Raw genomic sequence first — 21012 nt, forward strand, 5'->3', positions numbered from 1 at the left:
GGCGCCTCAATAAAATTCGTCTTTACGGACTGTTCTGTTTTGACAGATTCTGCCTTTTATTTCGCATTGCTTCTTTTGCTATGCTGGATGGATTTCTTTGTTCCATTAACTTCCAGTAGCTTTGGGCAATGTCCAGAAGTGTTAAGAATGATTGTGTCACCTCTTAACATGTGAATTTTGATTCTGCACTAACCCTCTAATGAGTTTGTTTCGAGTTTGGTGTGGAGGAAGTTTTCAAGGGTCAAGAGAGGAGAATGATACAAGGTGATCAAGGAGAGTGAAAGCTCTAAGCTTGGGGATGCCCCGGTGGTTCATCCCTGCATATTTCAAGAAGACTCAAGCATCTAAGCTTGGGGATGCCCAAGGCATCCCCTTCTTCATCGACAAATTATCAGGTTCCTTCTCTTGAAACTATATTTTTATTCGGTCACATCTTATGTACTTTACTTGGAGCGTCTGTTTGTTTGTTTCTATTTTTGTTTTTGTTTGAATAAATGATTGTGTGGGAGAGAGACACGCTCCGCTGGTTCGTATGAACACATGTGTTCTTAGCTCTTAATGTTCATGGCGAAGGATGAAACTGCTTCGTTAATTGTTATATGGTTGGAAACGGAAAATGCTACATGTAGTAATTGGTATGATGTCTTGAATAACTTGATACTTGGCAATTGTTGTGCTCGTGTTTAAGCTCTTGCATCATATACTTTGCACCTATTAGTGAAGAAATACATAGAGCTTGTTAAAATTTGGTTTGCATGAGTGGTTTCTCTAAAGTCTAGATAATTTCTAGTATTGAGTTTGAACAACAAGGAAGACGGTGTAGAGTCTTATAATGTTTTCAATATGTCTTTTATGTGAGTTTTGCTGCACCGGTTCATCCTTGTGTTTGTTTCAAATAGCCTTGCTAGCCTAAACCTTGTATCGAGAGGGAATACTTCTCATGCATCCAAATACTTGAGCCAACCACTATGCCATTTGTGTCCACCATACCTACCTACTACATGGTATTTCTCCGCCATTCCAAAGTAAATTGCTTGAGTGCTACCTTTAAATTTCCATTCTTCACCTTTGCAATATATAGCTCATGGGACAAATAGCTTAAAAACTATTGTGGTATTGAATATGTACTTATGCACTTTATGTCTTATTAAGTTGCTCGTTGTGCGATAACCATGTTCCTGGGGACGCCATCAACTACCCTTTGTTGAATTTCATGTGAGTTGCTATGCATGTTCGTCTTGTCTGAAGTAAGGGCGATCTACCACCTTATGGTTAGAGCATGCATATTGTTAGAGAAGAACATTGGGCCGCTAACTAAAGCCATGATCCATGGTGGAAGTTTCAGTTTTGGACATATATCCTCAATCTCATATGAGAAAAATAATTGTTGCTATATGCTTATGCATAAAAGAGGAGTCCATTATCTGTTGTCTATGTTGTCCCGGTATGGATGTCTAAGTTGAGAATAATCAATAGCGAGAAATCCAATGCGAGCTTTCTCCTTAGACCTTTGTACAGGCGGCATAGAGGTACCCCTTTGTGACACTTGGTTAAAACATGTGCATTGCGATAATCCCGGTAATCCAAGCTAATTAGGACAAGGTCCGGGCACTATTAGTATACTATGCATGAGGCTTGCAACTTGTAAGATATAATTTACATAACACATATGCTTTATTACTACCGTTGACAAAAAAAAATTCTTGTTTTCAAAATCAAAGCTCTAGCACAAATATAGCAATCGATGCTTTCCTCTTTGAAGGACCATTCTTTTACTTTTATTGTTGAGTCAGTTCACCTATTTCTCTCCACCTCAAGAAGCAAACACTTGTGTGAACTGTGCATTGATTCCTACATACTTGCATATTGCACTTGTTAAATTACTTTACATTGACAATATCCATGAGATATACATGTTATAAGTTGAAAGCAACCGCTGAAACTTCATCTTCCTTTGTGTTGCTTCAATACCTCTACTTTGAATTATTGCTTTATGAGTTAACTCTTATGCAAGACTTATTGATGCTTGTCTTGAAGTACTATTCATGAAAAGTCTTTGCTATATGATTCATTTGTTTACTCATGTCATTTACATTGTTTTGATCGCTGCATTCATTACATATGCTTACAATAGTATGATCAAGGTTATGATGGCATGTCACTCCAGAAATTATCTTTGTTATCGTTTACCTGCTCGGGACGAGCAGAAACTAAGCTTGGGGATGCTGATACGTCTCCGACGTATCGATAATTTCTTATGTTCCATGCCACATTATTGATGATATCTACATGTTTTATGCATACTTTATGTCATATTTATGCGTTTCCGGAACTAACCTATTGACGAGATGCCGAAGGGCAGTTCTTTGTTCTGCTGTTTTTGGTTTCAGAAATCCTAGTAAGGAAATATTCTCGGAATCGGACGAAATCAACGCCGAAGATCTTAGAATCCCCGGAAGCATCCAGAACACACGAGAGAGGCCAGAGGGGGGCCACAGGCCCACCAGAGCATAGGCTGGCGCGGCCTAGGGGTGGCCCGCGCCCCCCTATGGTGTCGTCGCCTCGTTGACCTTCTGACGTCGCCTCTTCGCCTATAAGAAGCCCCTCGACCTAAAACCTCGAGACGAAAAAGCCACGGTACAAGAAACCTTCCAGAGCCACCGCCATCGCGAAGCCAAGATCTGGGGGACAGGAGTCTCTGTTCCGGCACGCCGCCGGGACGGGGAAGTGCCCCCGGAAGGCTTCTCCATCGACACCGCTGCCATCTCCACCGCCATCTTCATCACCGCTGCTGCTCCCATGAGGAGGGAGTAGTTCTCCATCGAGGCTCGGGGCTGTACCGGTAGCTATGTGGTTCATCTCTCTCCTATGTACTTCAATACAATAATCTCATGAGCTGCCTTACATGATTGAGATTCATATGATGATGCTTGTAATCTAGATGTCGTTATGCTAGTCAAGTGAATTTTACTTATGTGATCTCCGGAGACTCCTTGTCCCACGTGTGTAAAGGTGACAGTGTGTGCACCGTGTGGGTCTCTTAGGCTATATTTCACAGAATACTTATTCACTGTTATGAATGGCATAGTGAAGTGCTTATTTATATCTCTTTATGATTGCAATGTGTTGTGTATCACAATTTATCTATGTGCTACTCTAGTGATGTTATTAAAGTAGTTTATTCCTCCTGCACGGTGTAATGGTGACAGTGTGTGCATCCGTGTTAGTACTTGGCGTAGGCTATGATTGTGATCTCTTGTAGATTACGAAGTTAACTATTGCTATGATGGTATTGATGTGATCTATTCCTCCTACATAGTGTGAAGGTGACAGTGTGCATGCTATGTTAGTACTTGGTTTAGTTGTGTTGATCTGTCATGCACTCTAAGGTTATTTAAATATGAACATTGAATTGTGGAGCTTGTTAACTCCGGCATTGAGGGTTCGTGTAATCCTACGCAATGGTGTTCATCATCCAACAAGAGAGTGTAGAGTATGCATTTATCTATTCTGTTATGTGATCAAAGTTGAGAGTGTCCACTAGTGAAAGTCTAATCCCTAGGCCTTGTTCCTAAATACTGCTATCGCTGCTTGTTTATCGTTTTATTGCGTTACTACTCTTTGTGTTACTACTTTGTTTATCGTCCCGGGCAAAGCACTTTTCTGGTGCCGTTGCTACTACTTATTCATACCACCTGTATTTCACTATCTCTTCGCCGAACTAGTGCACCTATTAGGTGTGTTGGGGACACAAGAGACTTCTTGCTTTGTGGTTGCAGGGTTGCATGAGAGGGATATCTTTGACCTCTTCCTCCCTAAGATCGATAAACCTTGGGTGATCCACTTAAGGGAAACTTGCTGCTGTTCTACAAACCTCTGCTCTTGGAGGCCCAACACTGTCTACAGGAAAAGGAGGGGGCGTAGACATCAAGCTATTTGCTGGCGCCGTTGCCGGGGAGGAAAGGTAAAAGGCACTCATACTTCGGTTCCAGGTAATAGTACTCTTCTGGCGCCATTGTTTTTGTGCTCGAAGCTATTTCCTTTAGATCCTGCAATTGCAACTTTTTGTTTCTTGTTTACACTAGTTAGGCATAATGGAAAACAACAAAAATATGAGAGATCTTTATGAACTTTATCTTGAATTAGGACATGATGTGTTTGAAGAGAGAATTAAAAAACCCATGGAACTTTATATGCATGCTAATGGGAATGTTATTAATATGAATGCTTTGAACACTATTGTTGCTAATGCTATGGAAAATTCTAAGCTTGGGGAAGCTGGTTTTGGTGAGCATGATATTTTTATTCCCCCGGGCATGGAGGAGAAAATTTTCTTTGATGATACTTTGCCTCCTATTTATGATGATTATAATGATAGTAGTCTTTTGGTACCACCTACTATGGAGAGTAAATTTGATTATGATTACAATATGCCTCCTATATTTGATAGCTACTTTGTTGAATTTGCTCCCACTACAACTAATAAAATTGATTATGCTTATGTGGAGAGTAATAATTTTATGCATGAGACTCATGATAAGAATGCTTTATGTGATAGTTATATTGTTGAGTTTGCTCATGTTGCTACTGAAAGTTATTATGAGAGAGGAAAATATGGTTGTAGAAATTTTCATGTTACTAAAGTGCCTCTCTATATGCTGAAATTTTTGAAGCTACACTTGTTTTATCTTCCTATGCTTGTTACTTTGCTCTTCATGAACTTGTTTATTTACAAGATTCCTATGCATAGGAAGCATGTTAGACTTAAATGTGTTTTGAATTTGCTTCTTGATGCTCTCTTTTGCTTCAACTCTCATCTTTATGAGTGCATCATTAAAACTGCTGAGCCCATCTTAATGGCTATAAAGAAAGAACTTCTTGGGAGATAACCCATGTGTTATTTTGCTACAGTACTTTGTTTTATATTTGTGTCTTGGAAGTTGTTTACTACTATAGCAACCTCTCCTTATCTTAGTTTTGTGTTTTGTTGTGCCAAGTAAAGTCGTTGATAGTAAGGTTCATACTAGATTTGGATTACTGCGCAGAAACAGATTTCTTTGCTGTCACGAATCTGGGCAAAATTCTCTGTAGGTAACTCAGAAAATTATGCCAATTTACGTGAGTGATCCTCAGATATGTACGCAACTTTTATTCAATTTGAGCATTTTCATTTGAGCAAGTCTGGTGCCTCAATAAAATTCGTCTTTACGGACTGTTCTGTTTTGACAGATTCTGCCTTTTATTTCGCATTGCTTCTTTTGCTATGCTGGATGGATTTCTTTGTTCCATTAACTTCCAGTAGCTTTGGGCAATGTCCAGAAGTGTTAAGAATGATTGTGTCACCTCTTAACATGTGAATTTTGATTCTGCACTAACCCTCTAATGAGTTTGTTTCGAGTTCGGTGTGGAGGAAGTTTTCAAGGGTCAAGAGAGGAGAATGATACAAGGTGATCAAGGAGAGTGAAAGCTCTAAGCTTGGGGATGCCCCGGTGGTTCATCCCTGCATATTTCAAGAAGACTCAAGCATCTAAGCTTGGGGATGCCCAAGGCATCCCCTTCTTCATCGACAAATTATCAGGTTCCTTCTCTTGAAACTATATTTTTATTCGGTCACATCTTATGTACTTTACTTGGAGCGTCTGTTTGTTTGTTTCTATTTTTGTTTTTGTTTGAATAAATGATTGTGTGGGAGAGAGACACGCTCCGCTGGTTCATATGAACACATGTGTTCTTAGCTCTTAATGTTCATGGCGAAGGATGAAACTGCTTCGTTAATTGTTATATGGTTGGAAACGGAAAATGCTACATGTAGTAATTGGTATGATGTCTTGAATAACTTGATACTTGGCAATTATTGTGCTCATGTTTAAGCTCTTGCATCATATACTTTGCACCTATTAGTGAAGAAATACATAGAGCTTGTTAAAATTTGGTTTGCATGAGTGGTTTCTCTAAAGTCTAGATAATTTCTAGTATTGAGTTTGAACAACAAGGAAGACGGTGTAGAGTCTTATAATGTTTTCAATATGTCTTTTATGTGAGTTTTGCTGCACCGGTTCATCCTTGTGTTTGTTTCAAATAGCCTTGCTAGCCTAAACCTTGTATCGAGAGGGAATACTTCTCATGCATCCAAATACTTGAGCCAACCACTATGCCATTTGTGTCCACCATACCTACCTACTACATGGTATTTCTCCGCCATTCCAAAGTAAATTGCTTGAGTGCTACCTTTAAATTTCCATTCTTCACCTTTGCAATATATAGCTCATGGGACAAATAGCTTAAAAACTATTGTGGTATTGAATATGTACTTATGCACTTTATGTCTTATTAAGTTGCTCGTTGTGCGATAACCATGTTCCTGGGGACGCCATCAACTACCCTTTGTTGAATTTCATGTGAGTTGCTATGCATGTTCATCTTGTCTGAAGTAAGGGCGATCTACCACCTTATGGTTAGAGCATGCATATTGTTAGAGAAGAACATTGGGCCGCTAACTAAAGCCATGATCCATGGTGGAAGTTTCAGTTTTGGACATATATCCTCAATCTCATATGAGAAAAATAATTGTTGCTATATGCTTATGCATAAAAGAGGAGTCCATTATCTGTTGTCTATGTTGTCCCGGTATGGATGTCTAAGTTGAGAATAATCAATAGCGAGAAATCCAATGCGAGCTTTCTCCTTAGACCTTTGTACAAAGCGGCATAGAGGTACCCCTTTGTGACACTTGGTTAAAACATGTGCATTGCGATAATCCCGGTAATCCAAGCTAATTAGGACAAGGTCCGGGCACTATTAGTATACTATGCATGAGGCTTGCAACTTGTAAGATATAATTTACATAACACATATGCTTTATTACTACCGTTGACAAAAAAAAATTCTTGTTTTCAAAATCAAAGCTCTAGCACAAATATAGCAATCGATGCTTTCCTCTTTGAAGGACCATTCTTTTACTTTTATTGTTGAGTCAGTTCACCTATTTCTCTCCACCTCAAGAAGCAAACACTTGTGTGAACTGTGCATTGATTCCTACATACTTGCATATTGCACTTGTTAAATTACTTTACATTGACAATATCCATGAGATATACATGTTATAAGTTGAAAGCAACCGCTGAAACTTCATCTTCCTTTGTGTTGCTTCAATACCTCTACTTTGAATTATTGCTTTATGAGTTAACTCTTATGCAAGACTTATTGATGCTTGTCTTGAAGTACTATTCATGAAAAGTCTTTGCTATATGATTCATTTGTTTACTCATGTCATTTACATTGTTTTGATCGCTGCATTCATTACATATGCTTACAATAGTATGATCAAGGTTATGATGGCATGTCACTCCAGAAATTATCTTTGTTATCGTTTACCTGCTCGGGACGAGCAGAAACTAAGCTTGGGGATGCTGATACGTCTCCGACGTATCGATAATTTCTTATGTTCCATGCCACATTATTGATGATATCTACATGTTTTATGCATACTTTATGTCATATTTATGCGTTTTCCGGAACTAACCTATTGACGAGATGCCGAAGGGCCAGTTGCTGTTTTCTGCTGTTTTTGGTTTCAGAAATCCTAGTAAGGAAATATTCTCGGAATCGGACGAAATCAACGCCGAAGATCTTAGAATCCCCGGAAGCATCCAGAACACACGAGAGAGGCCAGAGGGGGGCCACAGGCCACGGAGCATAGGCTGGCGCGGCCTAGGGGTGGCCCGCGCCCCCCTATGGTGTCGTCGCCTCGTTGACCTTCTGACGTCGCCTCTTCGCCTATAAGAAGCCCCTCGACCTAAAACCTCGAGACGAAAAAGCCACGGTACAAGAAACCTTCCAGAGCCACCGCCATCGCGAAGCCAAGATCTGGGGGACAGGAGTCTCTGTTCCGGCACGCCGCCGGGACGGGGAAGTGCCCCCGGAAGGCTTCTCCATCGACACCGCTGCCATCTCCACCGCCATCTTCATCACCGCTGCTGCTCCCATGAGGAGGGAGTAGTTCTCCATCGAGGCTCGGGGCTGTACCGGTAGCTATGTGGTTCATCTCTCTCCTATGTACTTCAATACAATAATCTCATGAGCTGCCTTACATGATTGAGATTCATATGATGATGCTTGTAATCTAGATGTCGTTATGCTAGTCAAGTGAATTTTACTTATGTGATCTCCGGAGACTCCTTGTCCCACGTGTGTAAAGGTGACAGTGTGTGCACCGTGTGGGTCTCTTAGGCTATATTTCACAGAATACTTATTCACTGTTATGAATGGCATAGTGAAGTGCTTATTTATATCTCTTTATGATTGCAATGTGTTGTGTATCACAATTTATCTATGTGCTACTCTAGTGATGTTATTAAAGTAGTTTATTCCTCCTGCACGGTGTAATGGTGACAGTGTGTGCATCCGTGTTAGTACTTGGCGTAGGCTATGATTGTGATCTCTTGTAGATTACGAAGTTAACTATTGCTATGATGGTATTGATGTGATCTATTCCTCCTACATAGTGTGAAGGTGACAGTGTGCATGCTATGTTAGTACTTGGTTTAGTTGTGTTGATCTGTCATGCACTCTAAGGTTATTTAAATATGAACATTGAATTGTGGAGCTTGTTAACTCCGGCATTGAGGGTTCGTGTAATCCTACGCAATGGTGTTCATCATCCAACAAGAGAGTGTAGAGTATGCATTTATCTATTCTGTTATGTGATCAAAGTTGAGAGTGTCCACTAGTGAAAGTCTAATCCCTAGGCCTTGTTCCTAAATACTGCTATCGCTGCTTGTTTACTGTTTTACTGCATTACTATTGCTGCGTTACTACTGCTTGTTTACTGTCCTGGGCAAAGCACTTTTCTGGTGCCGTTGCTACTACTTATTCATACCACCTGTATTTCACTATCTCTTCGCCGAACTAGTGCACCTATTAGGTGTGTTGGGGACACAAGAGACTTCTTGCTTTGTGGTTGCAGGGTTGCATGAGAGGGATATCTTTGACCTCTTCCTCCCTGAGATCGATAAACCTTGGGTGATCCACTTAAGGGAAACTTGCTACTGTTCTACAAACCTCTGCTCTTGGAGGCCCAACACTGTCTACAGGAAAAGGAGGGGGCGTAGACATCAATACCCGATTGAACGGGTTTTGTCGCCTCGATCATCTTGTCATACGACCTTTCAATAGAACGCGCATAGTCAGATGGCGGCGATGGTACAGGGTCATATAGATTGTCAACGGTACGCACAACTTTCACCGGATCTAGTGTCTTCTCGAAAGGTATCTCTGGCACTTTCGGTGCAAACCATTTCTTCAACTCGGCCTGAACGGCCTCCGCGTTTTCCTCTGGAGTTTTTTCCCAAGGTAACTTCTCAGTAGGCGGCAGTTGTTTCTCCTTTCTAGCTTTCTTCCTAGGCGGCGTACCGTTCCGCTTAACGGACGCTGTCTTACGTCGCGGAGGATCTCGAGATGGTGGACTCACGCTGGGGTCCCTCTCAGGTAGGTGTGGACTTGGCTGCTCACCAGGACTGCCACCAGGAGGAGTCGATGGCATTTGCTGCTCATGTGTAGGAGTCGGTGGCCTTTGCAAAAGGACGGCGTACTTCTTCGGCCATAGGGCGAAACCGTGCTTGACATCGGCCAGTGTCCTCTCATCTTCACCTCTAGGAATATCAAGCTCCACTGTTTCAAAACCTGGAACAACTTCATCCACCCCGACACGAACACAGCCAGGTGGAATGGGCGTATGATGGTGCATTGCTCCATCTTCACTTGGGTACACATAGCCGACCGCCACCTTAACGGACGCTGTCCTGAATAACATATGTAGCTCGCAATCTGTCTTCTCCGTGACATAATCCACGGGGTAGCTTCCTCCACATCCGTCAAGATGCGAGGAACCGACACTGCTTCTTCGCTGAGATGGGGCAGCATCGGCTTGTGGATCCTGTAGAAACAGCGGCTGATCAGGTGCCCTCTGATTTCTCTCAAGAGCCTCCACCCTAGTTAACAATTCCGTTACAATGTCGGCGTCCTTCTTCTTCTTTCGCGAACGGCTTCTATAAGTGTCAGCGCTATCCGGCCACGCTTTCTTCATGGTGAGACCTGGGCGAGCTCGTACCCGTCCAACATGTTCAGGGTTCCCCAGAGCGAGTGTCAGCTCGTCATTCTCTCGATCGGGAATGTACTCTCCCTTTCTGACCTTTTCAATTGCATCTACAAGCTTCGGTACAATTGCCTCAATTTTTTCCTTCCATTTTCCCTTCGCAACGATCAGCCCTGTCTTTGGGTCCAACCCTGCCCCATGAGCGAACAACCATAACTTGGACCGTTCGGGCCAGTCCCATGTCTGTGGAGTGATTCCATGATCCATCAGTTTATTCTCAAACGCTGTCCACTTCGGAATGGCACTCTTGTAGCCACCTGACCCCAAATGATGCGGAAGTTTCTTCTTTGCAGCATTTTCGGTATTTTTCTTCGATCGGGACACAAAAGTAGACGATTTTTTATACTCCTTAAATGCGGCCCAGTGATCTTTTATCTTCACTAGATTATCATCGAATACTGGATCTTCATTCTTATATTTGTCCCATAAATTTTTCTTGAAGCTCTGGAATTGTATGGCCATCTTCTTCAATATCCATTCCTTGACTTTATTCTTCTGGCCTTCCTTCATGTCTTCCGGTAGGCTGAACTTTGTCAGTAGCGTGTCCCAAAGAAAATTTTTCATCGTGTCGTTGACATAACTAGCACCACTCTCCGGGTTCTTCGGCTTATGCCACTCTTGAATGCTGATCGGTACATGGTCCCTAACAATAACTCCGGATTGACTTGTAAATTTGCGGCAAAACTCCTTAGGATGAACTGGTTCACCATTATCCTTGAATGCCGTGAGGGCTAACCTGCCCTCGCCCTTTAGCACCCGCGTCGGGCCTCGTTTTGTTCTAACAGACTTGCTCGATGATCCAGAAGGCTAAAAGAAAAAATTATTCGTTAATAAGTGCAATACAAATAAATGAATGCTTCTAGGGATGAACACAGACTAATTGATACATAGATATATACCTTGACGGAGTTTGTGATGGACACTTCATTGTCTTTTCTAACTTGTTCAGACTCAAGTCCCTCGCCAAAATCATTCAGAAAGTCTTGGAACTCGTTGTCATCTCCATCGTCGGGTTCCGGACCACGGGCACTCTCATAGATCAATTTCTGCACCGCTTCTTCCCCCTCCTCATCTCGGACGAAGGTGCCGTCCTCCATACCTCAATGTCACTGCAAAATGAAGAAAGCAATTAATAGCATAATCCTGTGAAATACAAACACATATGCCCTCCTTTTGAAATGAATATGCCAAACAAAAACACAAGCATGCCCTTAAAAAAACTTAGTTGTGGTACTTTCTATTTATCCAGATTTCACCTTGTGATGTTCATATGTTTATGTACTTCAAGAACTATCAATTCCAATCCATGCCAACAAATAGAACACTTTGCTCTGTTTCCCTACATTTTTTTATTTAGTTTAATATTCATGATAAAAGAACTCGGCACGACCATACCTCCTAACAATCTTGCAGTTCATTTGCAGAGACAAAATCAACTTCGAAATTCAGTGCTCAAATAATGTAGAATGGATGCGTTTTGGCAATATATGAACATTATGGATAACAACTTGTGAGGGGCACGTCGGCAATATATGAACATTATGGATAACAACTTCGAAACGGGACTCTTCTGCAGCATGGCTCCGGCGGCAACGGAGGTTGCACCAGCAGCCGCTGTGGCCATCGTGGCGGTGCCGTTCCCGGCGCAAGGCCACCTGAACCAGATGCTGCACCTGTCGCTGCTGCTTGCCTCCCGTGGCCTGGACGTGCACTACGCAGCGACGACCGCGCACGTCTGCCAGGTGCGCGTGCGCGTGCAGGGCTGGGATGTGCGCACCGTCCGCTCGCTCCACCTCCACTTCACCGCCCTCGGCATCCCGCCTTACGAGATGCCGCCGCCTGACCCCGAGAACCCGATCGCGTACCCCGGCCCATCCACCTGCAGCCGCTCTTCGACGCCTTCTGCGACCACGCCGCTGCCCCACTCGGGCGACTCCTCCAGGAGCTGGCCGCGACAAACCGCCGCGTCGTGGTCGTGCACGACGGCATCACGGCCTTCCCGGCGTCCGAGGCGTCGCGGCTGCCCAACTGCGAGGCGTACGCCTTCCAGTGCGGGGCGCAGTCGTTCGCCGCGGAGTTCAAGGACCCCGGGCACTGCCTGGTGCGCGCGCTCGGCCTACCCGTCCCGCCGCCAGAATTCTTCTTCACCGAGATGGACCTCGACCTCGACGCGACCAGACCCGCCCCGTCGGCGCAGCCGCGGCACGAGTGCATGGACTGGCTTGCCAAGCAGCCGGTCTCTTCGGTGTTGTACGTCTCGGGGGCGCGTCGATGGCAAGGTGAGGGGCAGCCGGCCATTTCGTCGAACAACTGGTGGGCGGCCGCGGTTGAGGGCGCCGCGGCACGCGCCACTGCACGCAGACGGGCGCTAGCTGCTCCATTGCTGCGGCGTCGGCGGCGGTTGGAGCAGGGAGGCGCTGCGGCGAAGGCGGTGGCCGCTGTGGCGGGAGGCGCTGCCGGCCGGAGGAGGGAAGAAGAAGGGGATCGAGTGGGGGAAACGCTCACCTGGATGCCGGCGGAGGGGGGAGCGGCGGGTGACGACGGCGTGGTCCTCGTGGCGACGGTGAGCGCGTGGCAACGACGGCGGACACGGCGGTGATGGCGAGGCTTCGGGGTCCTTGGCGACGACGGCGGACACGGCGGCGCGTGCGGCTTCGGTGTGTGGTGGAGATGTGTGGTGTTCTGGCACCAAAATTGGTGCTGCGCGGCTAAGGGAACGAGGCGAACCCCTTTGGTACCGGTTGGTACCACCAACCAGTACGAAAGGTCTTTCGTACCGGTTGGTGGTACCAACCGGTACCAAAGGGTTTTTTTTGTTTTTTGTTTTCTTTTACTGTTTTCTTTTCTTTTGATGTTTCTTTTCTATTTCTTTTTTCTATTATGTTTCTTCTTTCTTTTCTGTTTCTTTTTCTTTTCTTTTTTTCGTTTCCTTTATGTTTCTTTTCTTTTCTATTTATTATTTTCTATTTCTTTCTATTTCTCTTTTTTTCTTTTCTTTTGCTTTTCCTTTTCTATTTCTTTTTTCTTTTCTCTTTCTTTTCTTTTTTTCTGTTTCTTTTTCTTTTCTTTTTTTTCTTTTCTTGTATGTTTCTTTTCTTTTTTCTTTTTATGTTCCTTTTCTTTTAAGTTTCCCGCCACGACGCCGCGCGTGGGAGAAAAAAGGCGGGAAAGAAAGGGGCGGGAATAAAAATTTATTACGATTGAACTCGAATTAAAAGTACATAGCTCAACTAAAAATTAAGATACATGGCCAGATTTGGGTACACATAGCCGACTGCCACCTTAAGATTCAGTCATACTCGTGCCTAGCCCTATAGTACTCGCCACTGTAGTCGTCGTAGTCGCCGTCATCATCGTCGCTGGCATCGGGGTCGCGGTAGTTGAACCTCGGCGGGAGAGCATGCGTGGGCTGGGACTGAGGGTAGCGCAGGCGGGGGCCACGGTAGGCCATGACGCCCTGGAGAGTCTGGCCGCGCCACCACAGCCGACGGCCGGCCTCGTTGAAGTTCGAAGGAGGCGGGCCGCCCTCCTCGTGCCTGGCAAGCGCCCTCTCACGCCGATTGATGAAGAAGCTTTCCCAAGTCGGGCTGTAGTCGGGATGCCACTGGGGATTCCTCCGCTGCTCTGGCGTGAGCTCGAAGTAGTAGTGGTTCGTGATGGCCATCTCGCGCGCCACACCTAGAGGGACTGGAGGGACCGGTACGCCTCCGACGCTTAGCAACCAGCCGGTCGGGACGCGGTAGCCCGGCGGGCAGGGGTAGTTCGAGGCGCAAAGCGCCTCCGCCTCCCGGGGGGTTAGAGATGCGATGGAAGCCATGGGAGAGAATGATGAGGTTTGCAGATATGAGTCTAGATGTGATATGTAAATGGTGGCCAAGCCTACATATATATAGTGAAAAAATGGCGGGAAGACAGAGGCGGGAACCGGTGGAAAGCGTGGGAAGAAAATAGGCGGGAAGACAGAGGCAAACCTTTAGATCTCCTTGTGTTCCTCTTTGTACGGAGCCACCAAGATGGAATTATGTAGAACTGTGTAGTGTGCTTGAGTGAAAGAATGTCCGTCCATACACGTTGCTGATTTCTTTCCTAGCGTGCCTTTTCCACGCAGTCTCCCCTCATAGCGCGATTCAGGAACACCGATCGGCTTAAGGTCAGGAATAAAGTCAACACAAAACTCAATGACCTCCTCTGTTCCATAGCCCTTGGAGATGCTTCCTTCTGGCCTAGCACGGTTATGAACGTACTTCTTTAAGACTCCCATGAATCTCTCAAAGGGGAACATGTTGTGTAGAAATACAGGACCGAGAACGCCAATCTCTTCGACCAGGTGAACTAGGAGATGTGTCATAATATTGAAGAAGGATGGTGGGAACACCAACTCGAAGCTGACTAGACATTGGACCACATCCTTCTGTAAATTTTGTAGAGTAAGTGGATTGATCACCTTCTGAGAAATTGCATTGAGGAACGCACATAGCTTCACAATGGGTACTCGAACATTTTCCGGAAGAAGCCCCCTCAATGCAACCGGAAGTAATTGTGTCATAATCACGTGGCAGTCATGAGACTTTAGGTTTTGAAACTTTTTCTCCGACATGTTTATTATTCCCTTTATATTTGACGAGAAGCCAGACGGGACCTTGATGCTACTTAGGACTTCAAAAAAGATCTCCTTCTCCTCTTTGGTAAGAGCGTAGCTGGCAGGACCTTGATACTTCTCTGGATCCAGGTTGTTTCCTTCGTGGATACTTTGCTGGTCCTGCCGTGCATCCGGTGTATCTTTTGTCTTCCCATACACGCCCAAGAAGTTTAGCAGGTTCACGCAAAGATTTTTCGTCACGTGCATCACGTCGATTGCAGAGTGAACCTCTAAGAATTTCCAGTAGGGTAGCTCCCAAAATATCGACTTCTTCTTCCACATGGGTACGTGTCCGTCAACATCATGCGGAACAGATTGTCCGCCGGGACCCTTTCCAAAGATCACTTTTAAATCCTTGACCATATCATATATAACTTCCCCAGTAGGGCGGGTAGGCTTCGTTCGGTTATCTGCCTCACCTCCGAAATGCTTTCCTCTCTTTCTTACGTGATGTTGTTTTGGAAGAAATCGACGATGCCCTAGGTACACATTCTTGTTTCCCAAATAATTACTGTCAGTCTCACCTAAACAGTGTGTGCATGCATGGTATCCCTTGTTTGACTGCCCTGAAATGTTACCAAGAGCAGGCCAATCATTGATGGTTACAAATAACAACGCTCGTAGGTTAAATTCCTTTTGTTCGTGCTCATCCCACACAGGTACACCTTCGTCACGCCACAACTCTAAAAGTTCTTCAACCAATGGCCTCAGGTACACATCAATGTCGTTGCCGGGTTGCTTCGGGCCCTGGATGAGCACTGGCATCATAATGAACTTCCGCTTCATGCACAACCAAGGAGGAAGGTTATAGATACATAGAGTCACTGGCCAGGTGCTATGATCGGAGCTCGCTCCCGAAAGGATTAAAGCCATCTGTACTTAGACCAAATCTTAAGTTCCTTGCGTCATCTGAAAATGACTTGAACTCTCTGTCGATTTTTCTCCACTGCGACCCATCAGCGGGGTGTCTCAGCATCACATCTTTATTACGGTCCTCTTTGTGCCATCGCAACAACTTGGCATGCTCTTTGTTCTGGAACAAACGTTTCAACCGTGGTATTATAGGAGCATACCACATCACCTTCGCAGGAACCCTCTTCCTGGGGGTGGACTCACCCTCAACATCGTCAGGGTCATCTCGCCTGATCTTATACCTCAATGCACTACATACCGGGCATGTATCTCGTACTCCCCGCGGTAGAGGATGCAGTCATTGATGCATGCATGTATCTTCTGCACCTCTAATCCTAGAGGGCAGACAACCTTCTTTGCTTCGTACGTGCTAGAGGGCAACACGTTCTCCCCTGGAAGCATCTTCTTTATTATTTTCAGCAACTTTTCAAATCCCTTGTCAAGTACCATTCTCTCGCCTTCCATCGCAGCAATTCCAGCGTGGTACCCAGCTTTTTCTGACCATTTTCGCAATTTGGGTACAACAGTTTGTTGTGATCCTCTAACATTTTCTCCAACTTCAACCTCTCCTTTTCATTTCCGCAGTTCATCTTCGCATCAAGAATGGCCCGACCCAAATCGTCATCCGGGTCATCAAAAATCGGCTCATCGAAAATGGGCTCTTCTTCAGCTTCGTCTTCCCCCATTCTACTACCACCGTCTTCAGTGAATAAGGGATAGTTGTCACTATCCTCTTCTTCTTCGTTGTCTTCCAATATAACCCCTCTTTCTTCGTGCTTGGTCCAACAATTATAGCTGGGCATGAAACCGTTCTCCAGCAGGTGGACGTGAAGGGTCTTCGAGGTAGAGTAATCCTTCATATTCTTAAAGGAACTACATGGACAATACATGAAACCATTCGACCGCCTGTTTGCCTCAGCCACGTTGAGAAAATAATGCATGCCAGTAATGAACTCGGGATGGCACCGGTCACCGTACATCCATTGTCGACTCATCTGCATTTTATATGTATATCAAAAATCATTAAATACACAACATCATGGATATATGAGTGACCAACTTAATTAATATTCAAGTTCATCACATAAAACTAATTGTTTTTTATAAAAAAGAAGAGGGGCTCACCGAGGTGGTACCGTGCCGGCTAGGGGACGACGCTGGCGATCGACAGCGGTAAGGACGGGGATGATACTAATGAAAACCTACAAAACATACCATAATTTCAGCTCAAATTGCATATAAAAAAATAAAATCACTAACTTAGGCATTTCATCGAACACCTTGCTTGCACTACAAAAATAGTACGAGTTAAAACTACCAAAGAACTGAGCTAAATTAGGAACGCCGGAAGGAAGGATGATATTGCTAACCCTTGGATAGATGTATGCCGTTAATCTTGTTAAAATGGTGGAGAAAAATAAAGATTATTGGAGTGTGAGAGGTGCAAAATATTTGAAAATGTGAGAGGAGAAGTGAGAATGAGATATGCAGGGAGCTCGGGCCCTGCCGCGCGCTCATATAGGGCACAGACCCTTTAGTACCGGTTCCTTACACGAACCGGTACTAAAGGTGCAACCCTGGCCCCACCACCGCCTGGAAATCGGGCCCAAACCCTTTAATACTGGTTCGTAACCGGTATTAAAGGTCCATAACGAACCGGTATTGATGTCCCACGCACGGAACCGGTATTAATGCCCCCTTTAGTACCGGTTCGTAAGGGAACCGGTACTAAAGGTTTAGATGGATGAGAGGTTTTCTACTAGTGAGCCACTGGCTATAGAGTTTATTCAGAAAACTGCAGACATAGTAACTGTTCCGGACACACTTTTACATATATTCTTCGTTGGTAATTTATTCTTGAGCTGGTCAACAAGGTCGAGCATAGTGCAACGCTAGCCGATGCGGGGGATCTCGGCGACGGTGTCGACGAAGATACGGACGCGGTCAAACCTCAAGTCCTTGGTCACCCCCGTGCCCACCGGGAAGACCTCGACGGTTTTCACGTCCGGCCTGTCGTTGAGGATGGTCTTCTTCGCCTCCTCGATGGATTTCCCGACCAGCTCCGGCCACGACGTCTTCTTGCCGCCGGCGACTTCGTCCGAGGAGCTCATGCTGGTCCAACTGTGCTTGATCAAACAAAGCTCATTAGCTGCAGTACTAGAAATCAAAGTTCGTAGTTATCAGCTAGAGATTCATCAAAATGGAGGACTCACGTCTTGAATTGGGCGTATCCCTCGACTGATATTGAACGACGATGCTGATCCGATAGATAGCCTAGCTTTCGTATAGTGGTTGTTTGGATGAGGATTCCGTAGCTAGGGTGCCGTATTTATAGAGTGATTCGAAGCGAGATTAGTACTAGAATGGATAGGTACGTACGAACGTGCCACACGAGCAAAGACTATTGAGCTGAGGTGCATGCGCGTGTACTATGCATGGTACGTGTTCGTCCTGCGTGAACGCAATCATGTCAAACAAGCAACGTCTAACTGATTTGTTTGGCCAGGATTGACTAGACGGAACCTCCAAATTAATAAGATAATGTTAGAATACGTGTAAAGGATACTGTAGCGTACGACTAGTAGTATAAAGGGCATGTTTCATTAGGTATCAGGTACTACCTGCATACCAAACTAAGAAGATAACGTTAAGAATGGGCCACCCTAGCTGGCGATCGACCGCGCGGAGGCATCCAGGCGGTCGATTCCCGACTTTCCTTTTTTAGGCTGCTGACACTGCGCACCGTTCGCACATTTCCGTTTTCGTCTGTCGAAATTCCTGTTCAGTGGAATCGAACAACCAACCTCCTGTGCGGCCGCGGAATACCACGAGCTGACCACCAGGACCGTGAAGTCTTCATGTGAAAAATAGTGACGCACTTTGTTTTTACTAATCTACAGTGCCACTTTAGCTCACGCGCAGAAATAATCAGATACGACGCTTCTCTCAAAATGCGAAAATTCAACATGTTTCATCTCTAAAAAAACAACTTAAATTTTAGTTCTGTTTTCACCAATAAACCAATCTAGGCAAGATCTTTATAAGTAACATCCATATTGATATGTGTCAACAACTTTTTTTCGCAAAAAGTTATCAGCCATCTTCCCGTTATTTATGAATGGTAAATATGAAAAGATAACAACTTTCAAAAATAGAATTTTATTTACAATATTTTGTGGACATTTTTAGCTCGCAATTTATCAACCCCTACACTCATTATTTATGAACGATAAAGGTGAAAAGATACCGACTCAAAAAAAGAATTCTATTTAGAATATTTTGAGATACCGACTCAAAAAAGGAAATTTTATTTAGAATATTTTGGGGGTATTTTCAGCTCAAAATTTATCAACCCATGCGCCCGTTACTTATCAACAGTAAATGTGAACAATCACCGACTCAAAGAAGGACATTTTATTTAGAATATTTTAGGATATTCACAATTTATCAACCCCTGCGTCCATTATTTATGAACGATAAATGTGAAAATATACCGACTAAAAAACAAAAAAATTATTTACAATATTTTGGCACATATTTTGCTCACAATTTATCAACCAACGGTAAATACGAAAATATACCGACTCAAAAAAAGAAATTTTATTAGCTATTATGGGGACATATTGAGCTCACCATTTATCAACCCCTACGCCCGTAATTTATCAACGGTAAATGTGAAAAGATACCGACTCAAAAAAGAAAATTTTATTAAGATTATTCGGGGGACACTTTGAGCTCACAATTTATCAACCCCCACGCATTATGAAAGGTAAACGTGAAAAGTTATCGACCCAAAAAACTTATTTATTTAGAATATTATCTAACATATCAAAATACGCGAGGTTATATCGTAAAAATAATAACAATAGTTGAAAGTAGTAGTTTATTTAAGTTGCAAGTCGTAGTTCATTTATGTTGCAAGTGAACCCACCCATTATTCCCCCCTAAAAAACCACCAACCCGAAAAAGGGAATTATAACAATTTGTTTAAAGGAACATGAATTAGTGTACCAACTATAAAAAGGGAAGTAAAAGTGAATAGAATATAGTAAGCCGAAATAATATAAATTCTGATACAAAAGTAAAAAAGGGAAGAAGAGGAATTAATAAAGAGAATTAATAAAAGAGAATTGTAGAGGAGTTAACGTTTTTGTTGCAAAAATAAATTAATTTAGAATATTTTAGAACATTTTAGCTTACAATTTACCAGCTCCTCCGCCCGTTATTTATCAGTGGTAAATGTGAAAAGTTATCGACCCGAAAAAGCTAATCTTATTTAAAATATTTTAGGGACATTCTCACAATTTATCAAAACACTCTACCAGTTATTTATCAAGGTAAATATGAATATTTATCGATCCGAAAAGCTCATTTAATTTAGAATATCTTTGGGACGTTTTTAGCTCTTAAATTTATCAACCACCTTGCCCATTATTTATCAACCATAAGTGTGAAAAATTATCGACCAGGAAAACTAATTTAGTTAAGGATCTTATGGATTCGCAAAAAAAAAAGTTAAGGATCTTATGGGAACATTTTTAGCTTACAATTTCATCAACCCATATGCCTATTATTTATCAATGGTAAATGTTAAAAGTTATCGACACAAAAAACTTTTTATTTAGAATACTTTTGGGCACTTTTTTAGCTCGCAATTTATCAACCCATCTACTTGTTATTTAGCAATGGTAATGTGAAGTGTTATCTACCCAAAAAAGCTCATTTCATTTAGAATATTTTAGAAACAATCTAGCTCACAAATTATCAACCCTTCCGCCCGTTTTTTATCAATGGTAAATGTGAAAAATTATCGACCCGAAAAGCTAGTGATATTTATTTGTGTTGCAAGTGGTAGTTTATTTAAGTTGCAATTGGTTTCCCCACCCGTTATTTTCCCCTTAAAAAAACCACTAGCCCGAAAAAAGAAATTAAAAAGATACAAATAATATGAATTTTGATACAAATAACACAAACAAGAAAAATATATAATCTATACCTAATAATAAAGGGGAGTGCTGAGCGTCCCCCGGGGGATTAGAAATCTAATCCCCCGGGTCCCCAACCGTCCGATCAACAGATCTGGAACATTTTCGGCCGTCAGATCAAACCAACCAGTCCTCTCTCCCACTTTTGCTACCATGATGTACCAAAGTAGCAAAAACGGTTCAATTGTAGCAAAATCTATTTTCACCTAAAAACATAGACCTCGCCGGAGACTCGCCGGAGATGTCGCCGGAGACCCACCGGAGACTTAGTAGCAAAAAATATATGCTATATTAGCAAATACACACAAAGATTGTAGCAACTT

General features: G+C 43.4%; 2 protein-coding genes across 3 annotated transcripts in view; both read right to left on the reverse strand.

The window, feature by feature from the left end:
• Positions 1–18025, reverse strand: part of LOC127336638 (subtilisin-chymotrypsin inhibitor-2A-like) — a 49906-nt gene extending 31881 nt beyond the window's left edge. Inside the window, exon 1 of one of the 2 annotated variants that reach the window (XM_071826817.1) lies at positions 17953–18025. The gene's annotated coding sequence lies outside the window, so the exon portion shown is untranslated. Of the gene's footprint in view, positions 1–17949 lie in introns of both variants that reach the window. The other variant, XM_071826818.1, reaches the window with a different exon arrangement.
• On the reverse strand, positions 17463–18004 carry LOC127336639 (subtilisin-chymotrypsin inhibitor-2A). Its single transcript, XM_051363476.2, has 2 exons — positions 17918–18004; positions 17463–17825 (listed from the first exon to the last, which is right to left on the reverse strand). The coding sequence occupies exon 2, from the start codon at positions 17813–17815 to the stop codon at positions 17597–17599; it is 219 nt and encodes a 72-aa protein (XP_051219436.1). The 5' UTR covers positions 17816–17825; positions 17918–18004; the 3' UTR covers positions 17463–17596.
• Positions 18026–21012: the final 2987 nt, after the last annotated feature.

This window comes from Lolium perenne, chromosome 2 (assembly GCF_019359855.2).
Source record: "Lolium perenne isolate Kyuss_39 chromosome 2, Kyuss_2.0, whole genome shotgun sequence".
NCBI classification, from domain to species: domain Eukaryota; kingdom Viridiplantae; phylum Streptophyta; class Magnoliopsida; order Poales; family Poaceae; genus Lolium; species Lolium perenne.

What these genes read in the sequence shown, in the direction of transcription:
- LOC127336639 (XM_051363476.2), bottom strand. Translation starts at nt 17,815, where the DNA reads ATGAGCTCCTCGGACGAAGTCGCCGGCGGCAAGAAGACGTCGTGGCCG.